The sequence below is a fragment of the Bombina bombina genome, chromosome 6, assembly GCF_027579735.1.
Source record: "Bombina bombina isolate aBomBom1 chromosome 6, aBomBom1.pri, whole genome shotgun sequence".
Lineage (NCBI taxonomy): Eukaryota > Metazoa > Chordata > Amphibia > Anura > Bombinatoridae > Bombina > Bombina bombina.
In genome coordinates this window covers 798,511,474-798,529,576 of record NC_069504.1, presented here as the reverse complement: position 1 = coordinate 798,529,576, position 18,103 = coordinate 798,511,474, and the positions used below count along the sequence as shown (strand labels likewise).

General features: G+C 41.1%; 1 protein-coding gene across 1 annotated transcript in view; it reads right to left on the bottom strand.

Annotated features, from left to right (window-relative positions):
• Positions 1–537: 537 nt before the first annotated feature.
• Positions 538–18,103, bottom strand: part of DOCK5 (dedicator of cytokinesis 5) — a 458,078-nt gene continuing 440,512 nt past the window's right edge. The window contains exons 49-52 of the mRNA XM_053718116.1: positions 9,388–9,541; positions 8,565–8,700; positions 2,701–2,810; positions 538–1,788 (exon numbers count right to left, since the gene is read on the bottom strand). Coding sequence (XP_053574091.1) covers positions 1,693–1,788; positions 2,701–2,810; positions 8,565–8,700; positions 9,388–9,541 — 496 coding nt within the window. The 3' untranslated portion in view covers positions 538–1,692. The remainder of the gene's footprint in view (positions 1,789–2,700; positions 2,811–8,564; positions 8,701–9,387; positions 9,542–18,103) is intronic.

Below are 18,103 nucleotides of genomic sequence, written 5' to 3'. Positions count from 1 at the left end.
TATATATATATATATATATATATATATATATATATAATTAGAACTGGAAGCTATATAATATACACATCTGTTGGAGTTTGGCACCATACCGTTTGTATTTTGGTATACACTGTATAAGTTTGTTTTGCACGTATGCTATAATTGATCCACGAAATGTCAATAAAGTGTTGACTTGCTGAATATATGAAAGTCCTGTGAGTGCTTGTATTTAGATATTTATATTATACTGAGTTAGCACCCAGGTAGATGTCTAAGATGAGGTGGATTCACTGGGATCCTTGGGTTATATATATATATATATAGTTATTAATATATACACAAACGCATATGCATACACTCACACAGAAGTATTTAAATATAAAGTGTGTATATAATATATAAATTTATTGTGCATATTGCAGATAATATACATATTCTATGTGCACTTATGAGCAATTGTTCTATATATATATATATATATATATATATGTATATATATATATATATATATATATATATATATATATATATATATATATATATATATATATATATATCACCAAATCACCAGAGGCTGTCTGAAGAGGCTATTCAAGTGCAAGCCATAGGTTTTGTGGTTTAAATACCAATTACTTTGCAAGCAGTTTTGCTAGCTGCATCTTCATTTGTAGTGTGGTGAGTTATAATCTCCATGGTAGATATGTAGGACTTTTATTGCTATTGTATATGCCAACCAATTAACTGTACATAGAGTGTGTGTGTGTGTGTGTATATATATATATATATATATATATATATATATATATATATATATATATATATATATATATATATATATATATATATATACACACACACACACACATTTTTATAGAGTGAGTCACTCCTTAAATGTCAGAAGCCTACAATAAAATACTCTTTAAAATACAGGAATATAGAACACAGCAGAATCCTGTCTGACCACCGCTAAGCAGTATGTCTTATCATTAACCTAATCTATGATCTATATCCTGATTCACCAACATGGCAGGCTGGTTTATATCCCTAGAAGAGATTGCAGATTCAACATATTAACAGATATATTATTTTCCTCCCAAATATTTTACTGTACCTGATTAATTGCCACTATGGTCACCAAGCAAGGACAGTGACGAACCATCCTTTATAGTACTCAAAAGCTGCAGCAATACTCTGAGTATAACTTATGATATCTGTGCTTTAAAAGCAGTTATCCAGCAGCCATCAGCTAAAACAGTTCTTCTAACTGAAGAGAGAACTAATAATGCACTATGAAGAGCTCATATCTATGTAATTTCCCATACGTTTGGCTTAGTACTATATACTTCTATGGTATTGTAGAGTACTTTTTGGTATGAGAACAGGCTCTTATATCTTTCTTCACATCACAATCCTTTGGTTCTACAGAAAGGAGTGATTTGAATAGAGGAAGAGTCATGAAGACAACTCAGGAAACAAAATGTTTAGACCAATTCAGAAACCATCTAGATGATTAAATGCCTTATTGCTGAATGGTCTGTCAGATAAAAGGCCTCTAGCTGGGTGGTCTATCAAACTCCCTAGAACTCCGATCAGATAGTCACTCAGATCTCTGGGCCTCACATGGTTGGTCAGATATCCCTCTAACTGGTCAGCCACATTTCCAGGCAACCATTGTCGACTGATCAGATTCTGAACACCAGGTCAGACTGTTCATCATACTCCAGGGTCATGGATAACACTTGATTTCCTAACTTTTGGGGGAGGGGTCGGTGGTTTCACTTCCTCTTTCCTTGGCAATAAGGGTGCAATCTGTGGGATTAATCACACAAAAAATTAACATACATACAGCTACTACAGCCAGAATCAAATGAATTCTTTATGGGGGGCCATTTTTAATTACTCTAAGGGAGGACGTGTAGATATACTTTATAATTAACCAAATTCATAATGTCAAGAATGTCCTTTAAAGGGACATGAAACCCAAAAAATGTCTTTCATGATTTAGGTAGAACATACCATTTAAAACAACTTTCAAGTTTACTTCTATTATCAAATTTGCTTCATTTTCTTGGTATCATTTGTTGAAGTAGCAGCAATGCACTACTGGTTTCTAACTGAAAACATGGGTGAGCCAATGACAATAGGCATATATATGCAGCCACCAATCAGCAGCTAGAACCTAGGTTCGTTGCTGCTCCTGAGCTAACCAAAGGTTAACCAGAGAAGGAAGCAAATTAAAGAAAAGAAGTAAATTGGAAAGTTTTTTCAAAATTGTATGCTTTGTCTAAATCCTGAATGTCTAATTATGACTTTACTGTCCCTTTAAATCTGTTTCCAATAGGTTCTTAAGGGACATTAAACATATTTTTTTTATAGCTAAGATGGAGCGGGCAGTACAGATAACTGGCTATCCTGCCAAGTGTTTAAAAACCCCCAAACAAAAACAAAAGAACAAACAAAAGGGGTTAAAAACACACATCTAATTTGCATCCTGCTCTGTTACACATAAAAAGCGCTTTTTGATGTGAAACAGACCAGGATGCATTTGCTTAAAATGCTATGCAGTTGTTGGCCTTGATAAAGGTCTGAAAATAGGACTGAAACTTCGGCCGTATATAAAAATTGGACAGCTGTGCTACATAATATAGATTGGATGTTTGCACACTCATTAAGAACTGTGAGAGCCTCCTTTGACAAGACTTGCTTATTATGGTTCCTCACCTCTAGTGAAAGCCGCTGGCTGCCCTCATGTGATCTGTTCTTAGGGGGTGGTGGGGGAGGGGATCCTATGTCTCCCACCATGTGACCATCAGTGGATAGAGATGGGAAACCTGTAGGATATTATACAATAAAATATGTTTTTTTTGCATACAAAAAAAACACAATTTATGCTTACCTGATAAATTCCTTTCTCCTGTAGTGTGATCAGTCCACGGGTCATCATTACTTCTGGGATATTAACTCCTCCCCAACAGGAAGTGCAAGAGGATCACCCAGCAGAGCTGCTATATAGCTCCTCCCCTCTACGTCACACCCAGTCATTCGACCAAGAACCAACGAGAAAGGAGAAGCTAAAGGGTGCAGTGGTGACTGGAGTATAATTTAAAAATTTAGACCTGCCATAAAAAACAGGGCGGGCCGTGGACTGATCACACTACAGGAGAAAGGAATTTATCAGGTAAGCATAAATTATGTTTTCTCCTGTTAAGTGTGATCAGTCCACGGGTCATCATTACTTCTGGGATACCAATACAAAAGCAAAAGTACACGGATGACGGGAGGGACAGGCAGGATCTTTATACAGAAGGAACCACTGCCTGAAGAACCTTTCTCCCAAAAATAGCCTCCGAAGAAGCAAAAGTGTCAAATTTGTAAAATTTGGAAAAAGTATGAAGCGAAGACCCAGTTGCAGCCTTGCAAATCTGTTCAACAGAGGCCTCATTCTTAAAGGCCCAAGTGGAAGCCACAGCTCTAGTGGAATGAGCTGTAATTCTTTCAGGAGGCTGCTGTCCAGCAGTCTCATAAGCTAAACGTATTATGCTACGAAGCCAAAAAGAGAGAGAGGTAGCAGAAGCTTTTTGACCTCTCCTCTGACCAGAGTAAACGACAAACAGGGAAGACGTTTGTCGAAAATCTTTAGTTGCCTGTAAATAAAATTTTAGGGCACGAACTACATCCAGATTGTGCAGAAGTCGTTCCTTCTTTGAAGAAGGATTTGGACACAAGGATAGAACAACAATCTCTTGATTGATATTCCTGTTAGTGACTACCTTAGGTAAGAACCCAGGTTTAGTACGCAGAACTACCTTATCCGAGTGAAAAATCAAATAAGGAGAATCACAATGTAAGGCTGATAACTCAGAGACTCTTCGAGCCGAGGAAATAGCCATTAAAAATAGAACTTTCCAAGATAACAACTTTATATCAATGGAATGAAGGGGTTCAAACGGAACGCCCTGTGAAACGTTAAGAACAAGGTTTAAACTCCATGGCGGAGCAACAGTTTTAAACACAGGCTTAATCCTGGCCAAAGCCTGATAAAAAGCCTGAACGTCTGGAACTTCTGACAGACGTTTGTGCAACAGAATGGACAGAGCTGAGATCTGTCCCTTTAAGGAACTAGCGGATAAACCCTTTTCTAAACCTTCTTGTAGAAAAGACAATATCCTAGGAATCCTAACCTTACTCCAAGAGTAACCTTTGGATTCGCACCAATATAGGTATTTACGCCATATTTTATGGTAAATCTTTCTGGTAACAGGCTTCCTAGCCTGTATTAAGGTATCAATTACTGACTCAGAAAATCCACGTTTTGATAAAATCAAGCGTTCAATTTCCAGGCAGTCAGCTTCAGAGAAATTAGATTTTGATGTTTGAAGGGACCCTGAATCAGAAGGTCCTGTCTCAGAGGCAGAGACCAAGGTGGACAGGATGACATGTCCACTAGATCTGCATACCAGGTCCTGCGTGGCCACGCAGGCGCTATTAGAATCACCGATGCTCTCTCCTGTTTGATCCTGGCAATCAATCGAGGAAGCATCGGGAAGGGTGGAAACACATAAGCTCTCCCGAAGGTCCAAGGTGCTGTCAAAGCATCTACCAGGGCCGCTCCCGGATCCCTGGATCTGGACCCGTAACGAGGAAGCTTGGCGTTCTGTCGAGACGCCATGAGATCTATTTCTGGTTTGCCCCAACGTCGAAGTATTTGGGCAAAGACCTCTGGATGAAGTTCCCACTCCCCCGGATGAAAAGTCTGACGACTTAAGAAATCCGCCTCCCAGTTCTCCACTCCCGGAATGTGGATTGCTGATAGGTGGCAAGAGTGAGACTCTGCCCAGCGAATTATCTTTGATACTTCCATCATCGCTAGGGAGCTTCTTGTCCCTCCTTGATGGTTGATGTAAGCTACAGTCGTGATGTTGTCCGACTGAAATCTGATGAACCCCCGAGTTGTTAATTGGGGCCAAGCCAGAAGGGCATTGAGAACTGCTCTCAATTCCAGAATGTTTATTGGCAGGAGACTCTCCTCCTGAGTCCATGATCCCTGAGCCTTCAGGGAATTCCAGACAGCGCCCCAACCTAGCAGGCTGGCGTCTGTTGTTACAATCGTCCATTCTGGCCTGCTGAATGGCATCCCCCTGGACAGATGTGGCCGAGAAAGCCACCACAGAAGAGAATTTCTGGTCTCTTGATCCAGATTCAGAGTAGGGGACAAATCTGAGTAATCCCCATTCCACTGACTTAGCATGCACAATTGCAGCGGTCTGAGGTGTAAGCGTGCAAAGGGTACTATGTCCATTGCCGCTACCATTAAGCCGATCACCTCCATGCATTGAGCCACTGACGGGTGTTGAATGGAATGAAGGACACGGCAAGCGTTTTGAAGTTTTGTTAACCTGTCTTCTGTCAGGTAGATCTTCATTTCTACAGAATCTATAAGAGTCCCCAAGAAGGGAACTCTTGTGAGTGGAAGAGAGAACTCTTCTTTTCGTTTACCTTCCACCCATGCGATCTTAGAAATGCCAGTACAAACTCTGTATGAGACTTGGCAGTTTGAAAGCTTGAAGCTTGTATCAGAATGTCGTCTAGGTATGGAGCTACCGAAATTCCTCGCGGTCTTAGCACCGCCAGAAGAGCCCCCAGAACCTTTGTGAAGATTCTTGGAGCCGTAGCCAACCCGAATGGAAGAGCTACAAACTGGTAGTGCCTGTCTAGGAAGGCAAACCTTAGATACTGGTAATGATCTCTGTGAATCGGAATGTGAAGGTAAGCATCCTTTAAATCCACTGTGGTCATGTACTGACCCCTTTGGATCATGGGTAGAATTGTCCGAATAGTTTCCATTTTGAACGATGGAACTCTTAGGAATTTGTTTAGGATCTTTAAATCCAAGATTGGTCTGAAGGTTCCTTCTTTCTTGGGAACCACAAACAGATTTGAGTAAAATCCCTGTCCGTGTTCCGACCGCGGAACCGGATGGATCACTCCCATTAGTAACAGATCTTGTACGCAGCGTAGAAACGCCTCCTTCTTTATTTGGTTTGTTGACAACCTTGACAGATGGAATCTCCCTTTTGGGGGAGAGGTTTTGAAATCCAGAAGATATCCCTGAGATATGATCTCTAGTGCCCAGGGATCCTGGACATCTCTTGCCCAAGCCTGGGCGAAGAGAGAAAGTCTGCCCCCCACTAGATCCGTTCCCGGATCGGGGGCCCTCAATTCATGCCGTCTTAGGGGCAGCAGCAGGTTTTCTGGCCTGCTTGCCCTTGTTCCAGGACTGGCTAGGTCTCCAGCCTTGTCTGTAACGAGCAACAGCTGCTTCCTGTTTTGGAGCAGAGGAAGTTGATGCTGCTCCTGCTTTGAAATTACGAAAGGAACGAAAATTAGACTGTCTAGCCCTAGGCTTGGCTCTGTCTTGAGGCAGGGCATGGCCTTTACCTCCTGTAATGTCAGCGATAATTTCTTTCAAACCGGGCCCGAATAAGGTCTGCCCTTTGAAAGGTATGTTAAGTAACTTAGATTTAGAAGTAACGTCAGCTGACCACGATTTTAGCCACAGTGCTCTGCGTGCCTGAATGGCGAAACCGGAATTCTTAGCCGTAAGTTTAGTTAAATGTACTACGGCATCTGAAACAAATGAATTAGCTAGCTTAATGGTTTTAAGCCTGTTTGAAATTTCTTCAATAGTAATTGAGTCAAGAGTCTCTTCCAGGGACTCGGACCAAAAAGCGGCCGCGGCCGTGACAGACGCAATACATGCAAGGGGTTGTAGTATAAAACCTTGTTGAACAAACATTTTCTTAAGGTAACCCTCTAATTTTTTATCCATTGGATCTGAAAAGGCACAGCTATCCTCCACAGGGATAGTGGTACGCTTAGCCAGAGTAGAAACCGCTCCCTCCACCTTAGGGATCGTCTGCCATAAGTCCCGAGTGGTGGCGTCTATTGGGAACATTTTTCTAAATACAGGAGGGGGGGAAAAGGGTACACCGGGCCTATCCCACTCCTTAGTAATTATCTCTGTAAGCCTCTTAGGTATAGTCATAACATTAGCCATGTCCTGCAATGTGATTTGTAATGGCCGCCCTGAAGTACTCGGCGTTACCAAATCACGCACCTCCCGAGCGGGAGATTCAGGTACTGACACGTGAGGCAAGTTAGTCGGCATAACTTTCCCCTCGTTGTTTGGTGAATGATGTTCAATTTGTACAGATTGACTTTTATTTAAAGTAGCATCAATGCAATTAGTACATAAATTTCTATTGGGCTCCACTTTGGCTTTAGCACATATAGCACAGAGATATTCCTCTGAATCAGACATGTTAAACACACTAGCAATTAAACCAGCAGCTTGGAAATACTTTTCAATTTAAATTTCAATAGTATGAAAAAAACGTACTGTGCCTTTAAGAAGCACAGAAGTTATGACAGTTGAGAAACAATAAAATCAAATTTTTACCGGAAAAAATATATATTTAGCAAAGGATTGTCCCCATTAGCAATGGATAACTAACCCTTAAATGACAGAAAAAAAGTACAGAATATAACGTTTTTTATCACAGTCAAGCACTATCTCACAGGTCTGCTGTGAGTGATTACCTCCCTCAAAATAACTTTTGACGACCCTTAAGCTCTGTAGAGACGAACCGGATCATGCAGGGAAGAAAAACAGACTTGTGACTGAATTCCTGATGCGTAGTAAAAGCGCCAAATTAAGCCCCTCCCCCTCACACACAACAGTGAGGGAGATCAGTAAACTGTCAAAAATTGAATAAAATGCCCGCCAAGTGGATAATTAGTGCCCAACACAATTTTTCACCCAGTACCTCAGAAAATTAAACGATTTAACATGCCAGCAAAACGTTTAACCTGATAATAAATTGTCACAGAAACCTACTGCTAGCCGTTCTCACTGCAATATAGGCTAAGGTTTATTCATACAGTATCATTCCAGTGAAGTGCCATTCCCCAGAATACTGAAGTAAAAATATACATACATGACAGCCTGATACCAGTTGCTACTACTGCATTTAAGGCTGAACTTACTTATATATAGGTATTTGCAGTATTTTCTAATCAATTCCATTCTCAGAAAATAATAAGCTGCTACATACCTCTTTGCAGGTGACCCTGCCCGCTGTCCCCTGATCTGAAGTATACCTCACCCCTCAGATGGCCGAGAACAGCAACATGATCTTAACTACTCCGGTTAAAATCATATAGAAACTCAGGTAGATTCTTCTTCAAATTCCCCCTGAGAATGAACAACACGCTCCGGTGCTGTTTTAAAATAACAAACTTTTGATTGAAGTCATAAAAACTAAGTAAAATCACCACAGTCCTCTCACACATCCTATCTATTAGTTGGGTGCAAGAGAATGACTGGGTGTGACGTAGAGGGGAGGAGCTATATAGCAGCTCTGCTGGGTGATCCTCTTGCACTTCCTGTTGGGGAGGAGTTAATATCCCAGAAGTAATGATGACCCGTGGACTGATCACACTTAACAGGAGAAATATCTCAAGAGGCTTGGAGTATAGATAGTGAATAAATAATGAAGATTAATTATAACCAGAAAAATACTTACTATGGGTTCTTGGGGTTTTCGGGGTAATGGGAGAAGGACTCATGGTTGCTCCTTGGATTTGAGACCCTGTGTGGAGGGACAGACGACCATCCATAAGCTGTAGACTCTTAGGTCGCTGAGACTTTGCAGACAAGCACTGTGGACCAAGGAAAACAATGTTAAACCAATCCTTTCACCGACTTAACTTATCACTGTATACTACACCTTTTTATTATGTCTTGTCATGGCCTTATATCATCTACCGTCCTCATAACAACTTTCTTGGATATTTCCTATACCTTAATATATTTCACTCTATTTCATCACCTTTTTTAAATTTGTATAAGATGTATAAGTGTACTTATAGGGACACTGAACCCATTTTTTACTTTTTTTTTATTCAGATAGAGCATGCAATTTTAAGCAACTTTGTAATTTACTCCTATTAGCAATTTTTCTTCATTCTCTTGCTATCTTTATTTGAAAAAGAAGGCATCTAAACTTTTTTTTTTTTGGTTCAGCACTCTGGACAGCAATTTTTTATTGGTGGATTAATGAATCCACCAATCAGCAAGAACAACCAAGGTTGTTCACCAAAAATGGGCCGGCATCTAAACTTACATTCTTGCATTCAAATAAAGATACCAAGAGAATGAAGAAAATTTGATAATAGGAGTAAATTAGAAAGTTGCTTAAACTTTCATGGTCTATCTGAATCACAAAAGAAAAAATGTGGGCTCAGTGTCCCTTTAAAGGGTCAGTAAGCTCTAAAAATAACACCTTTTCATTTCTCATTTAATTCTGTTTATCTGTTCTTAGCTTTCCTGTCCTGCACACAACTCACCTCCTTCACTGCCAGATGCTCCGTTATCACTTGAGATTGACTCATGTGATGTTTCAGTTTCATTATACGATTTTCACCCTCTTCTCGATCACTAAGCTCTTCCATCCGAGAAATCAAAGAACCACGTCTGGGTGGAACAGGCTCCGGAATTGACCTGAATAAGTAATCATAAGAAGTCTTAAAATGAGGAGGTAGTAAATTCTGGTGGTGGTAGTGGTGGTGAGGGGGGTTATAGGCTAGATGTCTGGAGGGGGAAAGGGGTTAAAAAAAGCGCACGTGATCCCCTGTAATTTTGCCTTTTATATCTAAGCACAAGCATAAACTTTTTTAATTTTCAAATGAAGTGCAACTCATGTGTATAAAAAGCAACTTTTTCCTTCTGAACATGTTGACACTAATATTTTGTTTGGGGTATGTCAATTGAGATTTAGCCCGAGGAAACAGCCCAGAGCTGACTGAGAAACGCTGTTTTAAATATGATGTTATATATATATATATATATATATATATATATATATATGAGGTTTTCATGAGCTGTAAGCCATAATCATCACAATTATGACAAATCACGGCTTGAACTATCTTGCTTTGCATGTAATGAGTCTATCTCATATATTAGTTTCACCTTTTAAGTTGCATTAGTGAAATAAATTAACTTTTGCACGATATTCTAATTTTTCGAGTTTCACCTGTATGTATATATATGTATATATATATATATATATATATATATATATATATATATATATATATATATATATAAATATATAGAAAGTAATGAAGAGTGCACACGCCAGGACTTTTCAAAGTTTATTCCAATTATGTGAACGTTTTCGGGGGATTAGCCCCTTCCTCAGACATACATATTGTATTTTGTATGTCTGAGGAAGGGGCTAATCCCCCGAAAACGTTCACATAATTGGAATAAAACTTTGAAAAGTCTAATTTGTGTATATAGCACATTGTTGTGCAGCTGCTATGTGAGTGTACTCTATTCTCTCTCACTACCTTGCTGTCAAACCGTGCTGTGGTGTTGCATTTCACTATTTTAGGAATCCTCTCACATTTGGATCCATTCCTGTTGCCCTGTTGGATGTGAATGCATTGCATACAGTTAGCTGGACTACTGTGAAGTGCCAGCCTATTTGGTGCTACACGCTTGTGAGTAATACTCCTAGGGGCCTATCTATCAAGCTCCGAAAGGAGCTTGACGCCCCGTGTTTCTGGCGAGCCTGAACAGCAGTTATGAAGCAGCGGTCACAAAGACCGCTGCTCCATAACCTGTCCGCCTGCTCTGAGCAAGAGGACAGACATCGCCGCAATTCAACCCGATTGAGTACGATCGGGTTGATTGATACCTCCCTGCAGACGGCCGATTGGCCGCGAGTCAGCAGGGGGCGGCGTTGCACCAGCAGCTCTTGTGAGCTGCTGGTGCAATGCTGAATACGGAGAGCGTATTCAGCGAGGTCTGGCGGACCTGATCCACACTGTCGCCAGACTTTCTTAAATAGGGGACCTAGTCTTCTTTTATCTCCATGCCAAACTGTACTAGGCCATTTGGCGCCTTTGCAGGTTTTTTTATTGTTACAATATGCTCATTAATAGTACGTCCTGATGCAATAATGATAAACTCTAATTTGTTTAAAAGGACACTCAGGTTAAATTAAATTTTCATGATTCAGATACAGCATGTAATTTTAAACAACTTTCCAATTTACTTCCATTAAAAGAAATGTGCACAGTCTTTTATATTTACAATTTTTGAGTCACCAGATCCTACTGAGCATGTGCAAGAATTCACAGACTATACGTATATGCATTTGTGATTGGCTGATTGCCATCACATGGTACAAGGGGAGTGGAAATATACATAACTTTGAAATTTGTTATAAAAAAATCTACTACTCATTTGAAGTTCAGACTAAGTGCTATTGCATTGTCTTGTTATCTTGCATTTGTTGATTATGCAAATCTAATGTATTGACTGGAATTTGTCATTACTGACTCTAGCCTTCTATGTGATTTACTACTCCCAAAGGGTTAAACACATAGGCTGGTGAGCCAAGCAGGAGCAGCAGTTACATGCAGCCACCAATCAAAGATATTTTCCTGTTTGGGAGCTGCAATGGTTGCAGCTCCAGAGTGATACTTTACCTTTGTGTTTATCCTCATTGTGGGATTTAAATACATAGTAAACTAAATCTATAATATAAAAAAAGACATGCTAGAAGGATTTTTTTGCTTTAGAACATCCATTTAATGTTAAAATGAAGCACTATTTATATTAAATTGTTATTTTGTTTGACAGAAGTAAGGTATATTATAAAAGTACATAGATAATCATATAGTAATTACTTTTTTTGCAATAGAATGTTCCTTTAATATATTATAAGGAAGTACTACTCATGTAGTTATTTTTTGTTTGAAAAAAGGGTGGTATATTATAAAACAGAATTTATGTTTACCTGATAAATTTCTTTCTCCTACGGTGTATCCGGTCCACGGCTTCATCCTTACTTGTGGGATATTGTCATTCCCTTCAGGAAATGGCAAAGAGAGCACACAGCAAAGCTGTCCATATAGCCCCCCCTCTAGCTCCGCCCCCCAGTCATTCGACCGACGGTTAGGAGAAAAAGGAGAACCATAGGGTGCAGTGGTGACTGTAGTGTTCAAAAAATATAAACCTGACTAAATGCCAGGGCGGGCCGTGGACCGGATACACCGTAGGAGAAAGAAATTTATCAGGTAAACATAAATTCTGTTTTCTCCTACATTGGTGTATCCGGTCCACGGCTTCATCCTTACTTGTGGGAACCAATACCAAAGCTTTAGGACACGGATGAAGGGAGGGAACAAGTCAGGTAACCTAAACGGAAGGCACCACTGCTTGTAAAAACTTTCTCCCAAAAATAGCCTCCGAAGAAGCATAAGTATTAAATTTGTAAAATTTGGCAAATGTATGCAGAGAAGACCACGTCGCTGCCTTACAGATCTGTTAAACAGAAGCCTCATTCTTGAAAGCCCATGTGGAAGCCACAGCTCTAGTAGAGTGAGCTGTAATTCGTTCAGGAGGCTGCCGTCCGGCAGTCTCATAAGCCAATCGGATGATGCTTTTTAGCCAGAAGGAAAGAGAGGTAGCAGTAGCTTTCTGACCTCTCCTTTTACCAGAATAGACGACAAACAAGGATGATGTCTGTCTGAAATCCTTTGTTGCTTCTAGATAGAATTTTAATGCACGAACCACATCTAGATTGTGTAACAAACGTTCCTTTTTAGAAACTGGGACACAGAGAAGGAACAACTATTTCCTTGTTAATATTTCTATTAGAAACCACTTTTGGAAGAAAACCAGGCTTGGTACGTAAAACTACCTTATCTGTATGAAAACACCAGATAGGGTGAATTACACTGCAAAGCAGACAATTCAGAAACTCTTCTAGCAGAAGAAATAGCAACCAAAAACAAAACTTTCCAAGATAGTAACTTAATATCTATGGAATGTAAAGGTTCAAACGGAACCCCTTGAAGAACTGAAAGAACTAAATTTAGACTCCAAGGAGGAGTCACAGGTCTGTAGACAGGCTTGATTCTGACTAACGCCTGTACGAACGCCTGAACATCTGGCACGGCTGCCAGACATTTGTGCAACAAGACAGACAGAGCAGATATCTGTCCTTTTAAAGAACTAGCTGACAGACCTTTCTCCAATCCCTCTTGGAGAAAGGAAAGTATCCTTGGAATCCTAATTTTACTCCATGAGTAACCCTTGGATTTGCACCAACAGAGATATCTCTGCCATATCTTATGGTAAATTCTCCTGGTTACAGGCTTTCTAGCCTGAACCAGAGTATCTATAACTGATTCCGAAAACCCACGCTTAGATAGAATCAAGCGTTCAATCTCCAAGCAGTCAGTTGCAGAGAAACTAGCTTTGGATGTTCGAATGGACCTTGCACTAGAAGGTCCTGTCTCAAAGGTAGCTTCCATGGTGGAGCCGATGACATATTCACCAGGTCTGCATACCAAGTCCTGCGAGGCCACGCAGGAGCTATTAGAATTACCGAAGCCTTCTCCTGTTTGATCCTGGCTACTAGCCTGGGGAGGAAAGGAAACGGTGGAAAGACATAAGCTAGATTGAACGACCAAGGCGCCACTAAGGCATCTACCAATGTCGCCTTGGGATCCCTGGACCTGGACCCATAGCGTGGAACCTTGGAGTTCTGCCGAGACGCCATCAGATCCAAATCTGGAATGCCCCATAGCTGAGTTAACTGGGCAAAAACCTCCGGATGAAGTTCCCACTCCCCCGGATGGAAAGTCTGACGACTCAGATAATCCGCTTCCCAGTTGTCTACACCTGGGATGTGAATTGCTGATAGGTGGCAAGAGTGATCCTCTGCCCAATTGATGATCCTGGATACCTCCCTCATCGCAAGGGAACTCCTTGTTCCCCCTTGATGATTGATGTACGCTACAGTCGTCATGTTGTCCGACTGCAATCTGATGAATTTGGCCTCCGCTAGTTGAGGCCATGCCAGGAGCGCATTGAATATCGCTCTCAGTTCTAAAATGTTTATCGGGAGAAGAGATTCTTCCCGAGACCATAGACCCTGAGCTTTCAGGGAGTCCCAGACCGCGCCCCAGCCTAAGAGACTAGCGTCGGTCGTGACAATGACCCATTCTGGTCTGCGGAAACTCATTCCCTGAGACAGGTGATCCTGAGACAACCACCAGAGGAGCGATTCTCTGGTTTTCTGGTCCATTTGTATCTGGGGAGACAAATCTGCATAATCCCCATTCCACTGTTTGAGCATGCACAGTTGAAGTGTTCTTAAATGAATTCGGGCAAATGGAACCACGTCCATTGTCGCAACCATTAGTCCTATTACCTCCATGCACTGAGCTATGGAGGGCTGAGGGATGGTTTGAAGAACTCGACAAGTGTTTAAAAGTTTTAACTTCCTGACCTCTGTCAGAAAGATCTTCATTTCTACCGAGTCTATTATCGTTCCCAGGAAGGGAACCCTTGTGGATGGAGACAGGGAACTCTTTTCTACGTTAACCTTCCAACCGTGAAACCTTAGAAAGGCTAGAACAATATCCGTATGAGCCTTCGCTTTGTGGAAGGACGACGCCTGAATTAACATGTCGTCTAGGTAAGGTGCTACCGCAATGCCCCTTGGCCTTAGCACCGCTAGAAGGGACCCTAATACCTTTGCGAAAATTCTTGGGGCAGTGGCCAATCCGAAGGGAAGAGCCACAAACTGATAATGCTTGTCAAGGAAGGAGAACCTTAGGAACTGATGGTGAACTTCGTGGATTGGAATATGCAGGTATGCATCCTTTAGGTCCACGGTAGTCATGTATTGACCCTCCTGGATCATAGGTAGAATTGTTCGAATTGTTTCCATTTTGAACGATGGAACTCTGAGGAATTTGTTTAGAATTTTTAAGTCCAGAATTGGCCTGAACATTCCCTCCTTTTTGGGAACTACAAACAGGTTTGAGTAAAAACCCAGTCCCTGTTCTTGCTTTTGGAACTGGTTGTATCACTCCCATTTTTAAAAGGTCTTCTACACAATGTAAGAATGCCCGTCTCTTTGTCTGGTCTAAAGACAAGCGAGACATGTGAAACCTTCCCTTTGGGGGAAGGTCCTTGAATTCTAGGAGATACCCCTGAGAGACAATCTCTATCGCCCAGGGGTCTGGGACATCTCTTGCCCAAGCCTGAGCAAAGAGAGAGAGTCTGCCCCCTACTTGATCCGGTCCCGGATCGGGGGCTCTCCTTTCATGCTGATTTGGTAGCAGGAGCAGGCTTTTTGGCCTGTTTCCCCTTGTTCCAGCCTTGCAATGGTTTCCATGCTGGTTTGGGCTGGGATGCGTTACCCTCTTGTCTAGAGGCTGTAGAGCTAGGAGCCGGTCCGTTCCTGAAATTACGAAAGGAACGAAAATTAGACTTATTTTTTGCTTTGAAAGGTCTATCCTGTGGAAGGGCATGGCCCTTTCCCCCAGTGATGTCTGAAATAATCTCTTTCAATTCTGGTCCGAATAGGGTCTTACTCTTGAAAGGAATATTAAGTAATTTTGTTTTGGACGACAAATCCGCCGACCAAGATTTTAGCCAAAGCGCTCTGCGCGCCACTATTGCAAAACCTGAATTTTTCGCAGCTAGTTTAGCTAATTGAAAAGCGGCATCTAAAATAAAGGAATTAGCCAACTTCAGTGCGTGAATTCTCTCCATGACTTCATCATATGGAGTCTCCTTCTGGAGCGAATTTTCTAGTTCATTGAACCAAAAAGACGCCGCCGTGGTGACAGGAATAATGCACAAAATTTTCTTAAGCAACCCTTTTAATTTTTTATCCATAGGATCTTTGAAAGCGCAGCTGTCCTCTATTGGTATAGTTGTGCGCTTAGCCAATGTGAAACTGCCCCCTCTACCTTAGGGACCGTCTGCCATGCGTCCCTTCTGGGGTCAACAATGGGGAACATTTTCTTAAATATAGGAGGGGGAACAAAAGGTACACCTGGCTTCTCCCACTCCTTAGTCACTATATCCGCCACCCTCTTGGGTATCGGAAACGCATCAGAGTGCACTGGGACCTCTAAAAATGTGTCCATTTTGCACAATTTCTCTGGAATCACCAAAGGATCACAATCTTCAAGTGTCGCTAGCACCTCCTTAAGTAGAGTGCGGAGGTGTTCTAGCTTAAATTTAAATGCAATGGTATCAGGCTCTGCCTGCTGAGAAATTTTTCCTGTGTCAGAAATTTCCCCCTCAGACAGGCCCTCCCTCACCGCCAACTCAGATTGATGTGAAGGCACAACAGATAAATTATCCTCTGCGTCTGCTTGCTCATCCTCTGTATTTAAAACTGAGCAATCACGCTTTCTAGGAAAAGCTGGCAGTTTGTATAAAAAGGCTGCTAGAGAATGATCCATTACTGCTGCTAATTGCTGCATAGTAACAGCCATTGGCGCGCTAGATGTACTAGGTATCGCTTGCGTGGGCAAAGCTGGTGTTGACACAGAAGGAGAGGATAATGAACTATCCCCACTACCTTCATTTAAAGAATCATCTTGGGCAACATCTTTAAATGTGACAGTACTGTCCTTTATCTGTTTGGACGCTATGGCACACTTCACACATACATTTAATGGGGGAACCACCTTGGCCTTTATACACACAGAACATAGGCTATCTGAAGGCACAGACATGTTAGACAGACTTAGGTAAAACTTTAATGCAATAAAAGTTATTTTATACAAAACCGTTACTGTCTCTTTAAATAATAAAAGTACACACTTTATTACTGAAACGTCAGAAAAACATCAAAGAAATATCCGATCTTTATGAATTTTTCACCACAGTGTCTTAATGCTTTGAAAGTATTGCACACCAATTTTCAGACAAATTAACCCCTTAATGCCCAAAACGGAGCTAATAATAGCAATTAACCGGTTAAAAACACTACAGTCCCATGCCACAGTCTCTACTGCGGCGTTTACCTTCCTTAGGGGTTATTCAAATAAGTAATAAGTCTTTTCCAAGCCTCTGGACACTCCACGTGAAGCTGCATGAACTGCCTAGTGAAAAGCAACTGCGCAACTGAGGCGCGAAAATGAGGCCTCCTCCCTCTGCATTCCAGAGTGAAGGGGCCTTTCTGACAAGATTAGGTGTCTAAACAACTGCCAGGCGTAATATAATTCCCCAAAAGTGTTTCAAAGTCTGAAAAACACTTAAAATGTCACATAAACATGTTAAAAAGAAATCGACTTAGCCCACAATAGTATCAACCAGCATAGAGCCCTAGTTATAAGCCTTAATTCTGTCACTGAGTCTAAGAAAATGGCTTACCTATCCCAGAAGGGATAACTGACAGTATTCTAGCATTACTTGGTCTTGTTAGAAAAATGACTGATCATACCTTAAGCAGATAAGCCTGCAAACTGATCCCCCCAACTGAAGTTCTCTGGTTTCAACAGTCCTGCGTGGGAACAGCAATGGATTTTAGTTACTGGTGCTAAAATCATACTCCTCTTTTAACAGAAATCTTTATCACTTTCTGTTGTAGAGTAAATAGTACAAACCGGCATTATTTTAAAATAACAAACTCTTGATAGAAGAAATAAAAACTACAACTAACACCACATACTCTTTACCATCCCCGTGGAGATGCTACTTGTTCAGAGCGGCAAAGAGAATGACTGGGGGGCGGAGCTAGAGGGGGGGGCTATATGGACAGCTTTGCTGTGTGCTCTCTTTGCCATTTCCTGTAGGGAATGAGAATATCCCACAAGTAAGGATGAAGCCGTGGACCGGATACACCAATGTAGGAGAAACCCAGTCACAAAGGTGCAATCTCATTTGTACAACTATACAGATAGCATGTTGCGAGAGAGTGGGTTCGCACTTTACAGTTTCAGTACTTTTAAAATCCAGTATAAGAAGATATCGTAAGTCCTTACAATAGAAACCTGTAGTCTTCATCTTGTTTTAAGATCACACCAAACTAAAAATGGTGCTTTTATAAGCAATAAATATAGTAAAAAGTAATACCTGTAACAAATTAAAAGTGACAATATAGTTATTGAGCAATTATGCCCAATATTTCCATCATGCCAAGAATCAAATAGCATTCAGGTGGTTAAGCAGTGGTGAGGATGGAAACGGATTGAAATGGAACTCATGATTGAGTGATCTTGTTCAGAAGGC